Source organism: Nuphar pumila, chromosome 16 (genome assembly GCF_984573655.1).
Source record: "Nuphar pumila chromosome 16, dmNupPumi1.hap1.1, whole genome shotgun sequence".
NCBI classification, from domain to species: domain Eukaryota; kingdom Viridiplantae; phylum Streptophyta; class Magnoliopsida; order Nymphaeales; family Nymphaeaceae; genus Nuphar; species Nuphar pumila.
Genome location: NC_143264.1, coordinates 80,630,427 through 80,652,879, shown reverse-complemented (window position 1 = coordinate 80,652,879; position 22,453 = coordinate 80,630,427). Strand labels below are relative to the sequence as shown.

General features: G+C 41.4%; 1 protein-coding gene across 1 annotated transcript in view; it reads left to right on the top strand.

Annotated features, from left to right (window-relative positions):
• The window catches only part of NODGS (nodulin/glutamine synthase-like protein), a 141,160-nt gene that overhangs the window by 28,468 nt on the left and 90,239 nt on the right, over positions 1-22,453 (top strand). Inside the window, exons 8-9 of the mRNA XM_089991248.1 lie at positions 15,334-15,382; positions 16,538-16,803. Coding sequence (XP_089847374.1) covers positions 15,334-15,382; positions 16,538-16,803 — 315 coding nt within the window. The remainder of the gene's footprint in view (positions 1-15,333; positions 15,383-16,537; positions 16,804-22,453) is intronic.

Genomic DNA, 22,453 nt, shown 5'->3' with positions numbered 1-22,453 from the left:
GCAACATAATGTTTTATGATTCTTTTGGTTCTTACATGACATGTTTTGCTTTTCTGAGCAATTGGCCTGTGGAGGCCGATATTATCACATCAAAATCAATAAAGTGTAGATTTCACACTTCAATATACTCCATGATCTTACACAGAATTCATACCGTACCTGCCTTAAGGTTTGATTTCAATAGCAATTGCAGTGGTTTTGATTCTATTCACAAAGTCTATCTTAAGTATGCAGTTTCAAAGGAATAAGCATGCATAATAGACAATTATAAGTTAAGTAATCCTACACGTAAACAGGCATGCCAAGTAAACTACTTGACTCTTTCTAGAATGAGCCTACCCAAAGAATTTACATTATGCAATTTCAAAAGAATCACAAAGAGTAAAACTTTGACCAACCAATACTTCTTCAGATACGCAAGTATGCAAAATAACTATTCTATCTCAGAAGTCTTATTTTATTTTGTTCATACATACTATTCGTGCGACTTTCCCCTACCTCGGGATGTCGTGCAGCTGCGTGCGTCTACGCGTGTAGATGATACGAGGCTCGGGCCGCGGAGCCAGAGCGGGGGGGTGAGGGCTGCGAGAGGGAGGCGTGACTCCCCTCACCCTCCAACCTCTCTCTTAAAGGCGCAGGGGGGGCACCGGAATGGGGAACCCTCGATGGGTTTCCCTAACTTGCCCTGAAGCGAAGGGGGAGAAGGGGGGTTTGCGGCACCCGAAAACTCAGGTTTTTAAAACCCTAATAAAAAAAAGGGGACCGGATCCAACAAATTTTTTTTTTAATTGGGGTTTTACATCCTACCCCTCTTAAAAGAATTTCGTCCGCGAAATATTTATTACCTTGAATAATCAAAATACAGGTCAGGATATTTTTCCCTAATATCGTTCTCAGGTTGCCAAGTACATTCGCCAATTCCATGATGTTGCCACCGAACCTTTACAAAGGACATGGTTTTTGATCTTAACACTTGGTCACGACGGTCGACGATCTCCACTGGTCTTTCTTCGAATGTCAAGTCCCCTCTAATGTCCACATCATCATAATGAATGATGTGCGATGGATCGTGAACATACTTCCTCAACATGGATACGTGAAAAACATTATGGATCTGAGCATACTGCGGAGGTAACGCCACACGGTAAGCTGCTTCTTCAATCCGCTCCAGGATTTCGAACGGTCTGACGTATCTGGGACTCAGCTTTCCCTTCTTCCCGAACCGAAATACGCTCTTCATCGGAGATACCTTAACAAAAACCATCTCGCCAATATCGAAGGTAAGCTCTCGTCGGCGCTTATCTGCATAGCTTTTCTGCCGACTCTGAGCGGTACGGAGTCTTTCTCGAATCATCTGCACCTGTTGAGTATAGTGTTGCAAGACTATAGGTGCCTCCAAACTTCGTTCGCCAACCTCGTCCCAGTAAACAGGTGATCGACATGGCCTCCCATACAAGGCTTCGTATGGGGTCATCCCGATGCTCGCATGATAGCTGTTGTTATACGCGAACTCCGCCAGACTGATGTGGGAATCTCACTCTCCCTTCCAGTCCATCGTACAGGCTCGAAGCATGTCTTCTAAGGTCTGAATCGTACGTTCGGACTGCCCGTCAGTCTGAGGGTGAAACGCAGTGCTGAACTTCAACTTTGTGCCCAACGCCAACTGAAGTTGTCGCCAAAACCTTGAAGTGAATCTAGGATCACGATCGGAGATAATCGAGACTGGAACACTGTGCAATCTCACAATCTCTCTAACATAGAGATCAACGAGACTATCCAACGATTGGTTGAGACGGATAGGTAGGAAGTGAGCCGACTTGGTGAGTCTATCGACGATCACCCAAATCGCGTCGTGCTTCCTCCGCGTCCTTGGAAGACCGACTATGAAGTCCATGGTGACATCCTCCCACTTCCATAGAGGGATCTCTATCTGCTGCATGACCCCACCGGGTCTCTGGTGCTCGATCTTGATCTGCTGACACGTTAAACACTTCGAGACATACTCAGCCACGTCTCGCTTCATACCGTTCCACCAATAACTGCGCTGTAGGTCCTTGAACATCTTCGTGCTACCAGGGTGAATTGTGTACCTAGACTTGTGGGCTTCCGCCAAAATTTCATCTCGAAGGACCGGGTCGTCAGGAACCCAAAGGCGCTCCTTCAACCATATACTTCCATCCTCCTTCAGACGAAAAAGTGTATCTGCCAGTATCGCTTGAGCCTTCCACTTCTCGTAGCGTGCATCAGTTTTCTGCCCATTGATGATACTCGCTAGTAGCTCAGGTTGAGCAACAAGGTGAGATAAGCCGATTGAACCCTGAGTGATCGCGAAAGGTTCCCATGAGGCTAGGTCTTCGACCAACCTCCATCCAACAAATAAGGCATTAATCGAAACTTCTGGTGCTTTGCGGCTAAGAGCGTCAGCCACTACGTAGTGGCTGACGCCCTCTTATACCACCCAGGAAAGGCGAACGTAGTGGCTGACGCCCTCAGCCGCAAAACACCAGAAGTTTCGATTAATGCCTTATTTGCTGGATGGAGGTTGATCGAAGACCTAGCCTCATGGGAACCTTTCGCGATCACTCAGGGTTCAATCGGCTTATCTCACCTTGTTGCTCAACCTGAGCTACTAGCAAGAATCATCAATGGGCAGAAAACTGATGCACGCTACGAGAAGTGGAAGGCTCAAGCGATACTGGCAGATACACTTTTTCGTCTGAAGGAGGATGGAAGTATATGGTTGAAGGAACGCCTTTGGGTTCCTGACGACCCGGTCCTTCGAGATGTAATTTTGGCGGAAGCCCACAAGTCTAGGTACACAATTCACCCTGGTAGCACGAAGATGTTCAAGGACCTACAGCGCAGTTATTGGTGGAACGGTATGAAGCGAGACGTGGCTGAGTATGTCTCGACGTGTTTAACGTGTCAGCAGATCAAGATCGAGCACCAGAGACCCGGTGGGGTCATGCAGCAGATAGAGATCCCTCTATGGAAGTGGGAGGATGTCACCATGGACTTCATAGTCGGTCTTCCGAGGACGCGGAGGAAGCACGACGCGATTTGGGTGATCGTCGATAGACTCACCAAGTCGGCTCACTTCCTACCTATCCGTCTCAACCAATCGTTGGATAGTCTCGTTGATCTCTATGTTAGAGAGATTGTGAGATTGCACGGTGTTCCAGTCTCGATTATCTCCGATCGTGATCCTAGATTCACTTCAAGGTTTTGGCGACAACTTCAGTTGGCGTTGGGCACAAAGTTGAAGTTCAGCACTGCGTTTCACCCTCAGACTGACGGGCAGTCGGAACGTACGATTCAGACCTTAGAAGACATGCTTCGAGCCTGTATGATGGACTAGAAGGGAGAGTGAGATTCCCACATCAGTCTGGCGGAGTTCGCGTATAACAACAGCTATCATGCGAGCATCGGGATGGCCCCATACGAAGCCTTGTATGGGAGGCCATGTCGATCACCTGTTTACTGGGACGAGGTTGGCGAACGAAGTTTGGAGGCACCTATAGTCTTGCAACACTATACTCAACAGGTGCAGATGATTCGAGAAAGACTCCGTACCGCTCAGAGTCGGCAGAAAAGCTATGCAGATAAGCGCCGACGAGAGCTTACCTTCGATATTGGCGATATGGTTTTTGTTAAGGTATCTCCGATGAAGAGCGTATTTCGGTTCGGGAAGAAGGGAAAGCTGAGTCCCAGATACGTCAGACCGTTCGAAATCCTGGAGCGGATTGAAGAAGCAGCTTACCGTGTGGCGTTACCTCCGCAGTATGCTCAGATCCATAATGTTTTTCACGTATCCATGTTGAGGAAGTATGTTCACGATCCATCGCACATCATTCATTATGATGATGTGGACATTAGAGGGGACTTGACATTCGAAGAAAGACCAGTGGAGATCGTCGACCGTCGTGACCAAGTGTTAAGATCAAAAACCATGTCCTTTGTAAAGGTTCGGTGGCAACATCATGGAATTGGCGAATGTACTTGGCAACCTGAGAACGATATTAGGGAAAAATATCCTGACCTGTATTTTGATTATTCAAGGTAATAAATATTTCGCGGACGAAATTCTTTTAAGAGGGGTAGGATGTAAAACCCCAATTAAAAAAAAAAAATTGTTGGACCCGGGCCCCTTTTTTTTATTAGGGTTTTAAAAACCCGAGTTTTCGGGCGCCGCAAACCCCCCTTCTCCCCCTTCGCTTCAGGGCAAGTTAGGGAAACCCATCGAGGGTTCCCCATTCGGGTGCCCCCCCTGCGCCTTTAAGAGAGAGGTTGGAGGGCGAGGGGAGTCACGCCTCCCTCTCGCAGCCCTCGCCCCCCCTCCGCACCGGTCTCCTCCCTGCTGTGCACGTCGCCGACGCCGGTCACCGCTCCCAGGTACGCCATCCTCCCTCTTCTCTTCTCCTCCCTCTTCTCTTCCTCACCCCCCCTCTTTGTCACCTCGCCGGGAGGCCGGCAGGCGGCGCACAGCCCCTGCCGTGCCCTCCCGCCTCTCCGGTAATCATCGGAGGGCCGATAGGTGGCCTGCAAGGCCCCTGTCGTCCCCTCTTCCCTCTGGGGGTGCGCCAGAGTGTCGGCAGGGCACCAATGGCCTTGCGACACTCCCCCACCTCCGGGGGTGATAGGGAATCCGACATGATGTCGGCTGCCCCCTGTCACCCCCGAACTCTCTCTCTCTCTCTCTGGCAGGGGTTAGCCCCTGCCGCCTCTCGATCTCCGGTAGGAAGGGGCAATCCCTTTGCCGCCTCTTGGCCTCTAGGAGGGCAGGGAATACCCCCCCCCCCCCCCCCCTGCTGCTCTTGACCCTCGGCACGCAGGGGGCCGGACACCCCTGCGGCTCCATGATTTTTGCCAGGCAGGGGTCGAGACCCCTGCCATTCGTAGGTGTTTCTGGCAGGGGCCGAGGCCCTTGCCGTCCCTTAATTCTTCAGGCAGGGGCTGGGGCCCTGCCATTCCCCATTTTTTCGACAGGCAGGGGCTGGGGCCCCTGCCATTTCCCCATTCTCGTCAGGTAACGACCAAGGCCCTTACCATTCTTTTTGTGGCAGGCAGGGGCCGAGACCCCTGCCATTTCTTATTCGCTGTGCAGTGGGTCGTGACCTTGCCACTTTGGCTGTTCTGGCAGGGGCTCAGCCCCTGCCATATTCATTTTTGCAGGCAGGGGCTCAGCCCCTGCCACCTAACCGTTTCTGGCAGGGGCTCAACCCCTGCCACTTGGCTGTTGCGGGCAGGGGCTCAGCCCCTGCCACTTGATTGTTCTGGCAGAGGCTCAGCCCTGCCACTTTAGCATTCTGGTGCCACATTGATTGTTCTGGCAGAGGCTCAGCTCAGCCCCTGCCGCTTCTTTGCGATTGGCACGGGCTGACCCCCCCCCTGCCGCCTTGGTGTTTTTGACAGAGGGCTCAACCCTGTCACCCCACGGCTGTCTGCAGGCAAGGGCTCGCTCTTGTCGTTTTTCTGATTTCGGCCAGCAGGGGCACACCCCTGCTGCCTCTTTTTTTTCCTATAGGCAGGCTTGTTTTTCTACTTCTCCGCATAATAATTAACGTAGCACTGTTGCAGACCTCGCATCGGACCCCCCGCTCTGGCTCCGCGGCCCGAGCCTCGTATCATCTACACGCGTAGACGCACGCAGCTGCACGACATCCCGAGGTAGGGGAAAGTCGCACGAATAGTATGTATGAACAAAATAAAATAAGACTTCTGAGATAGAATAGTTATTTTGCATACTTGCGTATCTGAAGAAGTATTGGTTGGTCAAAGTTTTACTCTTTGTGATTCTTTTGAAATTGCATAATGTAAATTCTTTGGGTAGGCTCATTCTAGAAAGAGTCAAGTAGTTTACTTGGCATGCCTGTTTACGTGTAGGATTACTTAACTTATAATTGTCTATTATGCATGCTTATTCCTTTGAAACTGCATACTTAAGATAGACTTTGTGAATAGAATCAAAACCACTGCAATTGCTATTGAAATCAAACCTTAAGGCAGGTACGGTATGAATTCTGTGTAAGATCATGGAGTATATTGAAGTGTGAAATCTACACTTTATTGATTTTGATGTGATAATATCGGCCTCCACAGGCCAATTGCTCAGAAAAGCAAAACATGTCATGTAAGAACCAAAAGAATCATAAAACATTATGTTGCCCTCTCATCGTAGTTGTACCTTTAGGAATGTACGATCGTACTTTTGGACAAGTACGTCCCATGTGGGTTACGATGGTGGGATGATGAGGTTGTAGCAACCTCGATGAGTGCAATTAGCACAATGCTGAGATCACATAAATGGTGACTTTTCGCCTTCACAAGCAAGATGCTCGAGTGGGTCTAATGGACCAGAGCATGTAGGATGGGGCGGCGGTTATGAAACCCCCGTCGTACCCATCCGATCTTCACGGTTCATCAAGGGAGAGGATGGATGGTACAAAGACTCTGATGGACAGGTTGTTAACAACCACCCCACGGGCAAAAGACTCGGTTTTCCCCAGTCATCGGAGTTAGGAGAATTGGGATTACCATAAATTATCCTAGGTGGTAACTCTCGGGCACTTCTGCAGAAGTTGGATGCATCCATGGGCCACGAATGCCTTTGGGGATTTACTCTCTTGGTCACTGACCGTCCCCTTAGGAGCGGACTCAGTCAGCCATCCGGGTTAATGAAAACACCTGACATAATAAACCCCCGGATCGGTCTCGGCTGTTTCTACGTTTCGCGTCTGTGCGTACCCACAGGCCAGTTAATATCAGAACTTAAGGAATATCTTCATGAATAGTTGTAGATGAGTGAGACTTACATTGCTTCAACTAACAGCTCTTTGCACTTATTACATTTGTTAGAATAGACTACAATTGTTTGAATTGCTTAAATATCATAACTGTTTATCTCATGAATGTCTTGTTTTATTTTCATTCTACTTATCTGTTCGTGCACCTACTGGTTTGTTATTAAACTGACCCATTTTATGGGCAGGTCAGGAGTAGGATTTCACTGGCGGCCGATGACGTGGTGCAATATGGATCAAGATTTATCTTCTTTCTGCTGGCGGCTTGGCTCTGAGACTTTTTGGAGTTTTCTTAGATTTATTGAACTTTGGAATAAAATGCTCATTTTGTAATAAACTGCAGATTTTAATCTATTGCCTTATTTCTTAAATTCCTTTAAGTTGTTGTACATGTGAATGATGGTTTTTCAGCTAACGTACCCAGAATTGTTGACTTGTGTTCCTTTTTAAATGTCTTTCGCTGTCGTTTTTTTAAAAGTTAAACTTTAAATCTTTGAAAGGTTTTCGATAAGATTTTCGAAATCACAAGTCGAAATTTTGGGGCGTTACAACAGCTGTGTCAAAACACACCACCCAAAGGAAAAGTGACGGACTCTCCCTAAAACCGTGACAAGGAGAAGAACCTCAATATCGGGTTCACGGGCAACAACACGCACACAGAGTTTTTGTATCCTCACGGTTTCCCCCAAATCGCAACATCCAAGATTCCCAAGCTAAAGCAGGGACATCAAGGAGAAAAATGAATTACACTGTTCTTTACTTTCTTTTATCTTGTTATTAATTCATCTCTTTTACATTTGCAAATCAACATGTAAAAATTTTAATAACATAAGCTTGCAAAACAGCATGCCAAACTCTTCAAGGGACCACCGCCCGTGACAACAAAGAACAGCGCTGTGAAACAATAATATCACATTTGGTTTGTTGCAATGCATCAAAAATAACTAAAACAGAGAACAACCGGTCATCGAGGCTCACCCAGCCCCTGATGATCCAATTTGATCATCACTGCATTCATAAGCAAAAATCATAAAGAGTATGCCACTTATGCATTCTTTTCACATGCTTTTCAATGCGCATTCATGTATGCAAGTTGTGCATGAAACAATAATTTCATAAGCATATGCATAAATTCACACACCCACATTAAATGCATGTTTACATGACATGCACATACTCGTGTCAAATGCAAGAGTTCATTCATGAATCGATCCAATTAAAACATACGAACAACCATGCCATTTTGACCCTGCAAAAGCATCTAAATTCCATATGGGACTATGCACAAGTACACTCTCTTACAACAATAATTTCGAACAAGCATTCACTTCCCATGTTTCACGATGCATATTCGTGTATGCAAACTTTTGAGTTATGAACTAGACAAGCTTCATATGCATGTGATCACATAATCATGCCAATTAAATGCCTCTATTCATGAATCTTCTCAAATAAACAAGTGAACAATGATGCAATGTACACACATGCATAAGATGCAGCCTTGTGATATTCCTTTAATTCAACATATTATGTCAAGTACATGCATCTGAAAATAATCCATTCTTTAGCATGTAGATGGCTGATTTAATACAAGAAAGCAAATTCTGGAATTTGCATGCTAAGTGGGTCTTTTGTTTGAGATTCGATCCAACGCAAGGACTATTCATATTAGAAAATTTTCTCCGTAACAGTGCAGCCTGCCATACCCATTACAACAAAAGCAATCTGTTAACTGCACCCAACCCAAAATGAAGACACACCGAGCCCAAAAATCATTATCCAGCCGACATGTAATCAGCTGGGGCTAAGGCCGAAAATGCCCAGCCGATGCACTCGGATGAGGCTCCACAACCACCAGGCTCAACCCCTATTAGTCTCAGGTTTAATTAAATGTCCAAAATGATTAAGCTTTAACAGTTTCTAAACAAAAAAAAAATCAAAATTTCAATACATTATTTAGTTAACCAAGACATATCAGAGTTTGAAATGGATGCAATCTCGATTCATTCTAACAAATCAGGTTCAAATAACTAATTCAGATTGACATAATAAATCTGAAGTAAACTTTATTAACCCCCCCCCCCCCCCCCCAAAAAAAAAAAAATTCCACGTCAGTATATATAGCCATAACCAGAAGTTCAAAATCAATTTAATTACATGCTTTGAAATACACCCAGTTAATGAAATCTGGAAATTTAGGGAACACCACATGTATCTTAAAAATTTTGAACAAATGGCCCAGCCAAAACTGGGTCTAGCACACAGCCAGATCCACCCAGCCGACCCAGTTGGCTGGGTCTGGTACACAACCCAACCGACTGAATGCCTGGGCCCTAATAAAAATTTATTAACTCTGTTTTTTTTTGTTTCTTTTATTGCTGACAGCATACCAAAATCCCAAAAATTTCAGAACAGCATGTATGCTTGCATAACTCAAACGTACTCAGGTTTATAAAGTTCATAACTTACGTTCAACCATGTTTTTGGCTTTATTTCCAGATTTACAAGCACTAATAATCCCTAATATGGGTTTTTCATAAGGATTAGAACTACTAGCCTGCACATACATAAGAAAATCAATTTATTTTTATTTTTTATGGATCAAACCTTCTGTTTTAAATGGAAAAACACCACCACACGAGTATTATTCCGCAATAGCATACAAAAAAAAATGAATACACATGGATTTCATCCATGGATCCTGGAGTAAATGCTTGGATTTACTCACCCACATGCTTTCACCCTAAAATACTTCATGGAAATTGAATCCATGTTCGTTTCCCTCACTTAACCCAAAAGAAAAACCCGTACCTCTAAAATCCAACGCTTGGGGGTTGCGGCTATCGTGAGAGGGCGAACGATTCCACCGGCCTCGACTGCTCCGGTGTCATGGAGGGGATCTTTGTGCTGGCGTCGGTGGTTGTCGCACTCAGGAAAAAAAACAGGAGAAGGGGTTGTCGTTGTAATAACTGCAATTTTTACCGTTAAAAATTTTAGTATTTTAGGAGTAAAATGGGCGAATCTGGGCACGGATCCAAGTTTCGGATCCAGCACCCATATTATACAAGATAAACCTATTTAAATATTAAAATACGTAATAAGAAAAGAAATAAAATAAATATATAAGTGGGGTTTTTGGATCCAATTAAGAAGCCAGAATTTTTTTATAAGACCCGGATCCAACCTGTGATTGGATCCCGAGTGCGGGTCGCGGGTCAGACTCGAACCCGGCCCACACCTTGTAAAAAGGATACAAAGGGGGGGGGCCCGATAAGGGGGTTGCCCGATAAAAAAATGAAGAGGGAAACCCCCCGATAAGTCACTGGTTAGGGTTCTTTTGAACCCTAACATTTGGAAATGGGAGGGGGGGGGAAGCCGAAGCCGCCGGGCTTCCTTCCTTTTTGGAAGGTCACCCACCTACAAAGGGGGACCCCAAACCCTTCCTTCTCCCTCTCTCGCTGTCCCATGCTCCCTCTCTTCTCTCTCTAACCCTCGGATTCCCCTCCCCCGAGCTCGGGCCTGCTGTTTGAAGCCGTGTCAGGAGACGCAACCGACCTCTCCGGTGGTGGTGCTGTCCAGGCCGACCGACCCCTCTCGTGGATGCTGCAACACCCTCGCCGGATAATGGTAGGGTTTCTGTGATTGTTTTTCCGGTTAATCATGGGTTTTGGTCGGGTGCGGGTTGTCTAAAACCCAAATCGATTGGTTTAAGGGAGGGGAGTGCGTATAATAAAGTGTGAGGGACTGCGAATGGGATAAAATTTTGGCTGAGTCCTGTCAGGGGATTCTCGAATCCCTAATTAGTTGTATATGTGCATTGTGGTTCAAGGGGATTCCCAATTTGGGGTCGTCTGTCGACCCCAAACCGAAAGCCCCAAATCTGCGATTTGGGGGTTTCATATTATTATGGAAAAAAAAAAAGAGACTTTTATGCAGTTAGGGGGAAATCATGATCTGTCCCTTTTTAAAATTATTTTTTATGGGTTATTACCTGCGTATGTCTCTGGGAATTTCATGATTTAGTGGATCTACCTTATTGAAATTTATGATTTCAGTTATATACACATTCCTCTGAAATTTCTGATATATGTATATATGTATATAAATATATATATATATACATTCCTGTAAATTTATGATTTAGCGTCGTATATAACCTTTGGGACTGCATGACTTGGCTGGGACTATATTTTCTTGAATTTTAGAATCTATGTTGTGCAAATCCTTTGTGTTGAATAGGAAATTTGGTGTTTTATGTTTTCTTAGAAAATTCCCGGTAACAGAATTGATACTGCTGGTAATTTCATGCAAAAGAGCCGATGCTTGATCCGTTATCACCAATGTATTTCATGGTTGAGTCTGGTATAGGTCCAGTAGCTGTTTCTGTTTGTTGGTTCTGCATAATACGACATGCGGTTTAATACTTAATAATCCTGTAAAATGCAGTAGCATGGCTGAAATCATTATTTGATGTATATGCTGTATGATGGCTGAACTGAAAAAAAAAAATGTGTTTAGTTCATGCGGCTGAATGAATTCCGGTTCTGTCTTTTAGATTTCTTGTGTAACTCAACATGCTATGCTATACTTAGTACGATAATTGGCTGATCCGATAGCTATTGTACATGCTGTATTTTAGTGAACTGTAGTGTTAAATGATACTTAAACTAATATGGCTGAACAATGTCTAGTTGGATTTATTGGTTTCTTGTGTAACTCAACATGCTATGCTATACTTAGTACGATAATTGGCTGATCCGATAGCTATTGTACATGCTGTATTTTAGTGAACTGTAGTGTTAAATGATACTTAAACTAATATGGCTGAACAATGTCTAGTTGGATTTATTGGTTTCTTGTGTAACTCAACATGCTATGCTATACTTAGTACGATAATTGGCTGATCCGATAGCTATTGTACATGCTGTATTTTAGTGAACTGTAGTGTTAAATGATACTTAAACTAATATGGCTGAACAATGTCTAGTTGGATTTATTGGTTTCTTGTGTAACTCAACATGCTATGCTATACTTAGTACGATAATTGGCTGATCCGATAGCTATTGTACATGCTGTATTTTAGTGAACTGTAAGGTTAAATGATACTTAAATTAATATGGCTGAACAGTGTCTAGTTGGATTTATTGGTCTATTGCGTAACCCAGCATGCTATGCTATACTTAATTATAAAAAAAAAAAAATATACATTGTAATGATTGGGTGATCTAGTACCTTGAATTTCCTGTGGTGTATAACTGAGATAGGCAAAATAGGATTACAGACTCTATTAAGTTCGGCCTGCATTGTGATGCACATCAAAAGGTTATGTTTTGGCATATTGGCTATAAACACTGCATATGTTAGTTTCAACAATTGTAAATACTTCAAGATCTTTAGGGGATGCATACTTCCCTTTTTACATGTTGTAAATAGTATGCATAGGAATCTTACGTTCCTATAAATGAATTATCCATAGTGGTTTGTGAATGTGCCAATCATCATGTTAGTAAATTTTATCACCATTGGTCCTTATAAAGGGCCGAACTAAGTTAATGATCATGCAAGTCAAAGAGAGTTGTAATCACTCTTTTAGTTTAAGAAATCCATGGTAGTGATTGATGAATAAGAGTAAATTTTCATTTATGTGTAATTGTTTGTGGATTAAGGCTGGCAGGTGAACCACCAAGCCTGGTACTTGCAGGCTTTACCTTGGCACTCAAGTTAAAAAGGTTAATACCCACATAAATTTTAACATTCGTGCTTGACTGGTTTAAAGGCACCGTAGCACTTTGGGTGGGTTATGAAATCAATATGACAAAGGATTGAGACGACTCTATACCCTGGGTAAATTGACTAAGGGTGGGAATTCTACTGCCATGGTAGTAGAAGGAAGTTGGAGAAATGCCCTGTACTTCGGAAACTAAATTAAATGAAAAGATTAACCCACCCAGTTCTTGGGCTTACCTTAGAGAGGGTAAGTGGTACAAAACTCTGGGGACACGTGTTTTGGTTTCGAGCGTAAAGCGACTCGTTGGTCCCAGTCCTCAGAGTTGGGGGACCCAGACTACCAATTTATCCTAGGTGGTAGTTCTTTTGTTCTTCTGCAGAAGTGAGGGATGCATCCTGTTTTGGTTTTGGCCTTTGGGAGTTTCTCTCGGTCACTGGCCGCTCCCTTGGGATTTCAGTCACAGTTAGAGTGTTCGGGTTAATAAAACAACCCTGAATAATATACCCCCGGACATTCTCTTCTGTGATGGTTGCCTTGGCCCGTGTGTACCCGCGGGATAAGAAAAGATAAACACTAACTAGGACAGTTAGGTATCACTGTATGGGAGTCATTAAAGAGACAATTGCTTACTCTTCCATCATGTTTTATATTCGTCGCTTATGTTGAAACGACATCCTAAATTGTGTATTTATTAGTTAATTGAATTCATATTATGGATGTTGTTCATGTTAGTGTAAGTTCTGCTTGAATTGCTTAATACCTTACTTAATTGTTGTAGTTGCATAAAATGCTTCTTGTGCTTAAGTATAATTGTTACATAATCTACCTTTCTATTCAGATATATGTCTATGATTGCTATTGCATCGAAATCCTTATGTGGTTATGTTTAGACTGTAATTCAAACACGACACCCACATCACACTTGACACATGATCTACTTGCAAGAATAATTACAGTTTTCCTACTTAGACGTGGTAGTCTAATTCCTATAATTTCTATTATTTTCAGGAGAAGAGTAGTTCTATGAGCGATGCGGGATGAGGCGCTGACCGAGACTTGATTCATTGTTCCCTGGCGGTTCTGCTTACTTTCAGATTGAGATTTTTGTTTTGAGACTAAATGTGAAAACTTTGATGTTGGATTTTATTATTATTGAAGTGGAAATAAATGGTGTGGTTTGCTTTTACCTTCCTGTATCGTTCTGAAATGCTTAACCCGAGACTTATTAGTTGTTTCCGCTTGAGAAAAAAAAAAAAAAACCCTAAAAATTTGGGTTAAATTTCGGGGCGTTACAGTCGTAGCCTGCGGTGGCTGCTGGTGGCTGCAGCCTTCCGGCGACCTTCAGCCCTCCGCTGCACGCCCACACGAGAGAGAGGGAGAGAGAAACGAGGGAAGAGGGTGAGACCCCCTCTTCCACCTCCTTTTTATCGCCGCCCCCCCCCCCCCCTCTTGCCGAGAGGCGCGGGGTTTCGGTTACGCCTGCCGACCCCCTGCCTCCCTTCTGGTATTGCAGGAATTGTGCCTAGGGCACGATTCTTGCCTTACTTTCCCCTTTTAAAAACAGCAACCCGATATCGGGTTTAAAACCCTACCGGGTTACGGATCCGGGTCGGGTCCGACCCGGGTCTAAGGGCTTTTTTTTTTTAACGAGGGGGCCGGGTCCGGGTCTGCGACCTGCGGCTCGGGATCCAAACCCGACCGCAACTTTGGACCCTTGCCTCCCACTTGGTATGGATCCACAGATTGGATCCAAATGGATCCAATCGTGGATCCCCTAAAATTACTCATATAATATATATTTTTATATATATTTAATCTTGTATACAAATATATAGGGTATTTTACCTATATCCATATGGATCCTATCTAGGTATTGGATCCGAAATGTGGATCCCAAGCCCATATATATAATATATGCATAGTTATCTCTTGAATAATTCGCCTAATTAAAATTTTTGCACTTATGTAAGTACATATATGTTTTACGAGATAAATATATATATAAAGACCCCTTTATGGGTCCCGGATCCGCGACTTGGATCCCAGGCCCAAATCACATAAGTTTAAAAAAAAATCATGGTTATTACACATCCTGAGCAGAACTCCAGGCTGGGTTGGGTTTCTAATAATTTCCTGGAGTCCCAAACCGGCTGGGCGGCTACCACTGGGGCGGATCCCGGACTGGGGTGGATCTTCTGGGTCAGACCTAGGGCAGTAAAAGGGTCCGTAACAGACTCATGTATGGAGTTTTTTTTTTATTAGAAGGCAACTCCATCTTAATCTCTAATCTGATTAAGTGCAAACCATAGCTTTAAAAGATAAATCCTGGCCAATAGTTCCCAAACATTGCAATATATTAGTAGGCAACTCGAGTTGAATCAACCATGAAGCTAGTATAAAACTTATATTTTGGAAAGCATATCCTCTTGTGCTCATGGTCACCAAATATCACAAGTTTTACCTTATAGTGCTTTGTGGGTTTTCTAAGAAAAAAAGCTTACATATGGCAACAATCAGAAACAATTTTCAAAAAGAAAATATGGCATTGTCCCAATATTTACAAATCATAGTTTGATATTTCATCTTTTCATTTGTATCTATGTAACATGGCTACTTCTATAAGGCTGTACTCTTGTCAATATAAGGCGATACTTGTACTACTACAGGGCACACTCGGGCATGAGTTATTTTGATCAAAATAATCAGTGGCTTACAATGCATCAACATTTTTCGTACAGTTGGATGCTAATTTTTATTTGACCTTCAGCAAATATATTTATTTTTCTTGTTCTCTTTGGCTATTAGGTGATGTTTAGCACGGATGGATATGCCTTTCCTGAAACATTTTTCTTAGGTATGCTTTTGAATGGGTTAATGCTATCAATTTATATTTTATGTTTTTTATTTAGTTTGAAAATACATAGAATGAGATCATGGGTATTTATCTTTGATAAATTTTGTATATTATTTATTAGTTTGGAGGAAAATTCTGTTTTACCTATGGTTTGCTAGCACGACCAAGTAATTTATCTTATTGTGGTTATATATTGTTGAGCCAAAATGGTAGAACTTTTAGTATATCTGGAGCTGATGTTCAATTTTTTGCTACTGAAGCTGTGAAGCACTCATTTGGGCAAATTTAAACAGAAAGTCTAAAATATATAAAATTGTTAATGGCTGTTACTGTATCCACATTTGGCTTAACCAAGCTATTTCCAGAATAGTGCTTCTCAATGAATGCACCATTCTTGGTCAGAAGATCTTTGTGAAATCAAATTTGGCCCCAAAAAATTTTAAATACAAAGCAACTTTTTGTTATGTTTCAAATCTTCATCCAGACTAAGTCCCCACATAGGTTTGCTTTATTCATGGACACAATCCAAATTATTTTGCACCACTCTGTACACTAAAATACACCCTTCATGTCAATAAAGTGCTAATATCTTATGCTATAATTTGATTGATACTTTATATAAGACCCTAACATACAAAAGTTCAAAACAGAAATGTCAAGATGCCTGTAATTTTACTGAGTTAATAAATTAAGCACAAAAGGTCTGTCTTCAGTCCAATTTGCAGAAAAAAAGAATTCTGTTGAAAAAATAATTCTGAAACTACAATTGCAAAGTGATTATCAATAAATATTGGTAATAGGTCACATGTGTTGAGCTCTCAAAGTGTTGGATGTTATGTGAGAAAAAACTAGAATGGCAGTAAGTGTTGGAGGGTCAGTCTCAGTGTTGGTGTCATCAAATGTTAACATAAATAGGCATAGGCTGGAAAAATTAGCACACTATATTTTTTGAAACAATGTGAACTATTACTCAAAACCAACAAAGTTTTGGTATAAAAATGAAGATCTATTTGTCTTTATTTTGAATGCATTGTGTGTTTTTACTCAATTTTTGATTAATATTATACATACCATAACTCATCTCTTTGCATGTAAAGTAGTAAGTTGCTTAATGTTGTCTCCTGCATATTTTACTCTCGGTGTTCCACATCATAGGTGCAAAACGAGCACGCCATGCTCTTTCAACTGTCTTACGTGGTGCTTGTGAGGATGGTGATCTTGCTATCTCGGAAGCCATTCATGCAGCAAAGAGCATCCTTAGAGATAATGCTTTACAATTTTACAAGGTCAATCAAAAAATAGATTCATATGAATCTGCCTGCTATGCATCCCAAATAAATGAACTTGTTGATCAACCTGCACAAGAGATTTCCTTTGTACGTGTTATTTGGGTTGACACCTCAGGACAACATCGTTGCCGGGTGAGTTATTTTGAAGTTTTGAACTTATTTTATTTATCTCTTCTTGGACCAAGTGTCTTTGGCTTGAGAATACATATATAAAGTAAGCAACATTAATTTGTCAATTCTTGGCTGCATTTGACACTTAAATTTTTTTAATTGATTAGGCTTGTACATGCTACGTAATGGTTGTTAGTAATGTAATAGAATGATCTCTCTCTCTCTCTTGTTTCCTTTGTTTCTTCACATACATACCTTCTAGTGTTCAATTGTATTATACATAACATGGACTCAAAGCTTTTAAGCAACTGATCTTCGCTATTGAGTTCATAATTTGTTTGCTAATTGTCACTGTACTGCTTTAAAACATGGTAGGTTATCATAATGATTTTATCAAGTTGATCAGCTCTACAAAAAACCTGGTCTAACCAATAGGTTGACCATGTTTTTTCCCAAGACTTGTCCGAGCTCACTCGATTCAGCCAAGTCAATTGGTTAATCCACTATTTCATTTTGCTTGTGTGTGTGTGTGAATTGTTGATGTCCAAGGGCTTTCATGATTATTAACACATTCACCTCAAATTTATGCTCCTAGCAAGTGTAAAAATGAGATGGAGAATAGGAGGAGAGAAAAGGAGGAGAAGTGGCAAAAAGAACAAAATAAAGTAAAAGAGCTAAAGTACCCCTAATGTGCACAACCTATTACAATGCCGTGAAATGATGAAAATACCCCTAGAGGGCATCACTTATTACATCATTATAAATAAAATATATACATATGAATATATATATATATATATATTGTAATATCTCGCAAATTTTGCCTAATTATAAAATTTAATAAATATATTTTTTTATTAAATAAATATTATATATATATGTGGCTTAAATGGATCCTAATATATATATATATATATATATATATATATATATATGTGTGTGTGTGTGTGTGTGTGTGTGTGTCTAATGCATCATCTGAAACCATCTCACCATGTATGCTTTCAGGGGCTATAGTAGACTGTTCTGCAACATGTGAAATGAGTTCAACACTGAACCATGGGTCATACCAATTAGCAACTGCGTCCACATGTTCACGATCATAACCTGCTTCATTTCCCAGAAAACTATTTTCATCAAAAATAATATTTTTGGAAATTCTAATCTTCTTATAGACAGGATCATAGCACCTGTACCCCTTGTGCTCGTCTGCATAACCTACAAATTGACATACAAAAGCTTTGTCCTGAAATTTAGTTCTCATGGATTTATTAACGTGTACATAACATATGCATCCAAAAACTCGTAGCTCATCATAATTAGGATGTACACCATATAGAACATAATGGGGAGACTGATTTTCAAGAAAAAGCATAGGAAGACGATTTATCACATGAGTAGCAGTATGAAAAGCTTTTATTCAAAGATTAATAGGTAAGTTACAACCATGCATCATACTCATTGCACTCTCCACAATATGCCTATGTTTACGTTCGACAATTCCATTTTGTTGTGGAGTGTACGGGCAAGAAACTCTACGATGCATCCCATTATCTTGGAGAAAATCTAAAAATTCTTTGGAGGAATACTCACTGCCCCCATCACATTGGAGGATTTGAATATTTTGGGAGAATTGAGTTTTAACGTAGGCATGAAAGTGACAAAAAATAAGGAAGACTTCTGATTTATGTTTCATAAAGAATATCCAGGTAAAGCGAGAGAAACTATCAATAAAGGACACAATATTTGCTTCCAGAAGAGGAAGGATTGGGAGCAGGATCCCAAACATCAGAACATATTATTTTAAAAGGCATGAAAGCTCTTTTATTTATTTGATGAAAGGGAAGTACATGACTCTTGCAGACCTGACAACTGGGACATATTTTGTCCCTCAACAATGAAGGTGAAACAGACTTTGAAATAAAACCATGAGACACTAGTTTTTCAGTAAGGACTCTACTACAATGACCAAGATGAGAATGCCAAAGATCTGGCTTATTACATTTGGATATACTTAGAACATCTTTAGAAATACGATCGGACTTAGGCTTCAGGACACTGGAGGCTGGATCTTCATTGAAATTGTATATGTTTCCACGCCGCTCTCCTTTAGTGAACGTCTGCTTCGTTTGAAGATCCTTGACAAAGACAACAGTAGGAGTAAATTCTATAGATGAATTGGTAAAATCAACAAGTTTAGAAACAGAGACAATGTTTTTCTTTATATTTGTTGCATGGACAACATTGGATAAAGGGATGGATGAAGACTCAGGCAAAGGAATGAGGACATTACCTACGCTTGAAATAGGGTGGTGAGTCCCATCTCCCGTTACAATATTAGATTTACCAAAATATGGGGTCAAAGTAGAGAACTTACCTGCATTTCCAATAACATGAGCCGCTGCCTCAGAATCCACATACCAAACTCCATCATCATTCTGCTTCAAATTCAAGTTGGCCATTGCAGACAAGAGAAGATCTTTAGCATCATCACTCCCCCGGAAAGTACCTGTGGTTCTTGGTGTGGCAACATTTTTATGGTTTTGAATTTTGTTACGATTTTGTGGGTTAAACTAGTAGTTAGCCTTGATATGACCACATTTGTTACAATGATAGCATGTGAGAACACTCTTTGAAGAACCGACAGTGAAATTTGGCGTAGGTAGCAACCCACGTCCACCCTGGATTTGTGCTCCTCTACTTCTGCCACACCCCCCTCTATAGGAAAGATCTCCATGTGTGCAATCAGCTGTCATGCCTGTGGCAAAAACATCATGCGTAGATGATTGCCCTGCCGAAGTATCAAACATGCTTTTCAAAGACATTTAATACTGAAGCAGTTTAGCACGTAAATCCTCAAAACTGGGCAATGTCGGTAAATACAATAAAGAAGTGACAAGAACATGATACTCTGACCCCAGGGCACTTAGCGACTGCTGTACTTTTTCTTTATCTGATACTGGATATCCAACAATTGCTAATTGATCTGTGATGCTTTTGACTTGATTTAAAGATTCAATAATAGTCATTGATCTCTTTTTCAAAAGCTCGAATTGACGCTTAAGAAATAACACTTTAGCTTTTCTGATATATGAGAGTAAGTTTGAGCTAGAGTCTCCCACAGTGTTTTAACTGTACAATCATCAAGAATAGAAACTAATACCTCTTGAGACAATGTGGAAGTGATATACGCGACAAGAGCCTGTTCGCGCTTCATCCAGACAACAAATACAGGGTTACGAACAACGTTTGCCATTCCTTCTCCCTCCTTTGTTTCTTGTGTCATAAACTCTGAAGGCGCTGAAACCGAGCCATCCAAGTGACTTGTAAGATCTCGACTTCGAATAAAGGGAGTGATCTGCCTTTTCCAAGTCAGGTAGTTATTTGAATTTAATTTTTCAGAGACAAGCTGCCCTAGAAAGTTGGAAGAAAGACCAGAGTTGGCATAAGTATCTATTGACAAACCTTAGAGACTCATATTGAGGGATTAAGAGGAATAAAAAATAACAACAATAGCTTTAAAGAGAGATCTGAAATCAAAACAACAAAGCAAAAATGATATGACTGATTTCAGATTGAATATAGGACCTGAATGAAGGAGAAAGCGTGAAATAACCCACACGACAAAGTCGACAGGTGAAGAACAACAAAAAATTTTTAGAGGATGAGATGCAGATTGGAAGAGAACATGATAGCCAGACGCTAATATTAGAAATATACGAAGATGAAGACAGACACAAGGACGCAGAAGTGTTTTAGGGTTTAAGAGGAAAGAGAAAGACACGACAGATCTGTTGGAATACACAGCAGATCTGAATGCGATTCAGATCTGCAAAAAGACTATTGGATATTTAGGAAACATGAGGTAGAGAAAGAAGAAAAGAGCAACAAACAAACCTTTGGTGAATGAAAATAGAAAGAGAAGAGGACGACAGGAGGTAGATCGACACCCGTTGACGAGAAGGAAAGCACGACTTTGAAGATAGAAGGAGAAGAGGACGATAGGAGCCAGATCGACACCCGTTGACGAGAAGGAAGAGACGACTTTTCACGCCCAGAAATTTTGCTGCTCTGATACCATATTAAATCAGTTGGTAAGCAGAAACAATCTATAGAAAATAAGAAAATATGAGAGAGAGAGAGGAATTACCTGGGAATCGACAACCTCCTTATGTTCACTATGGGCTGTTGTAAACCTTGATTATATTAAATAGGGTTACGACATTTTTACAAGGACAAAAATGCCCTGTATAAGAAATACATATTACATTATAAAACACGTGAATGGATATGGATATGGATCCAATAAAGGATCCATATGTTAAAATATATGTAATTCATATATATATATATATATATTTATATATATATATATATATAATACCCGATAGGGGTATTTCTGTCATTTCACAAGTACCCGATAGGGGTACTTGTTTTTCTTTGTTTATTTTTCTCTTTATTTTTTGTAAAATGTATTTTTTATTTTTTTGTTTTTTGCTCACTCAAAAGGGGCCACACCATGTAGTCGATGGGGCCTCCAACGGTCACATTAGTGACCGTTGGGGGCTCCCAACGACTACATGGGGAGCCCCCTAGGTGGCTCTCCTTTTAAGGCCTCTTGGCCCTCTCCCTCTCCTCCTCTTGTGTATAAATAGGGGTGCTCCCCTCTTGTATTTTTCACTCTTGAGAGCTCTCTCTCTTTCAATAAGAGGCATTTATATTTTTATGTTGTGTTGTCTCTTGTGGGTTTGGGTATTAGCCCCTCTTTGTTTGTTCATTAGTAGATGTTGTAAGTGCTTAGTGTACTCTTTGCTTTTCCGCATATTTCATTACATGGTATCAGAGCCTTGTGTATGCTCTTCATTTTAATATAGCTAGTGGTGTAGCTATATTTGTTTTTTTGTTTCTCTCTCCTTGATATTCTCTTGTAAGTGGTTGTTATGGAAGGAGAACAAAAGATTGATCTCTCCTTCAAGCTCAATGGTTCCAACTACATGATGTGGGCCGCCGCCATGGAAAACAACCTCAAAGGAAAAAAGCTTTGGGGATACGTTATGGGCACCATTCCGGAACCACAACTCCAACTAACTAAGATGGAAGGCGATCAAGAAAAGGCTCTTGAAGGAGATGCCCGCATAAAGGCCATTGAAGATCACCAATCTAAAATAGAAGATTGGGAGAGTAAGCATGCCAAGATTCTTGCTTGGTTCATGAATAATGTGGAGCTCAAGATTTGCGCCAACATTGCCAAATTTAGGATGGCAAATGAAGCATGGTTCTTCATGAAAGGTATGTTTACACAAAAAGACCTTGCTCGTCAATTCTTCCTTTAAGAAAAAATCCGGACTATCAAGCAAGGAGAAATGAGTGTTAGGGATTACTTTAGCACTCTTGGCCCTCTATGGGATGAGCTATCCTTACTAGAACCAAAATGGGTTTCTAGTATAGATGTGGAATTAAGGAGAGAACAAATGGAAAAAGAACACTTTTTCCAATTTTTACATGGGCTTAGGCCCGAATATGAACAAGTTAGATCCTCCCTCCTACATAGATCAAAGCCTCTTCCCTTGGAAGATGCCATAGCCGAAATATGCCAAGAAGAAACCCGTCTTGGCATGATTAAAGGAGGAAATGATGTCTTGGCCGTATCCAAACCCGGCAACCATATGAAAAC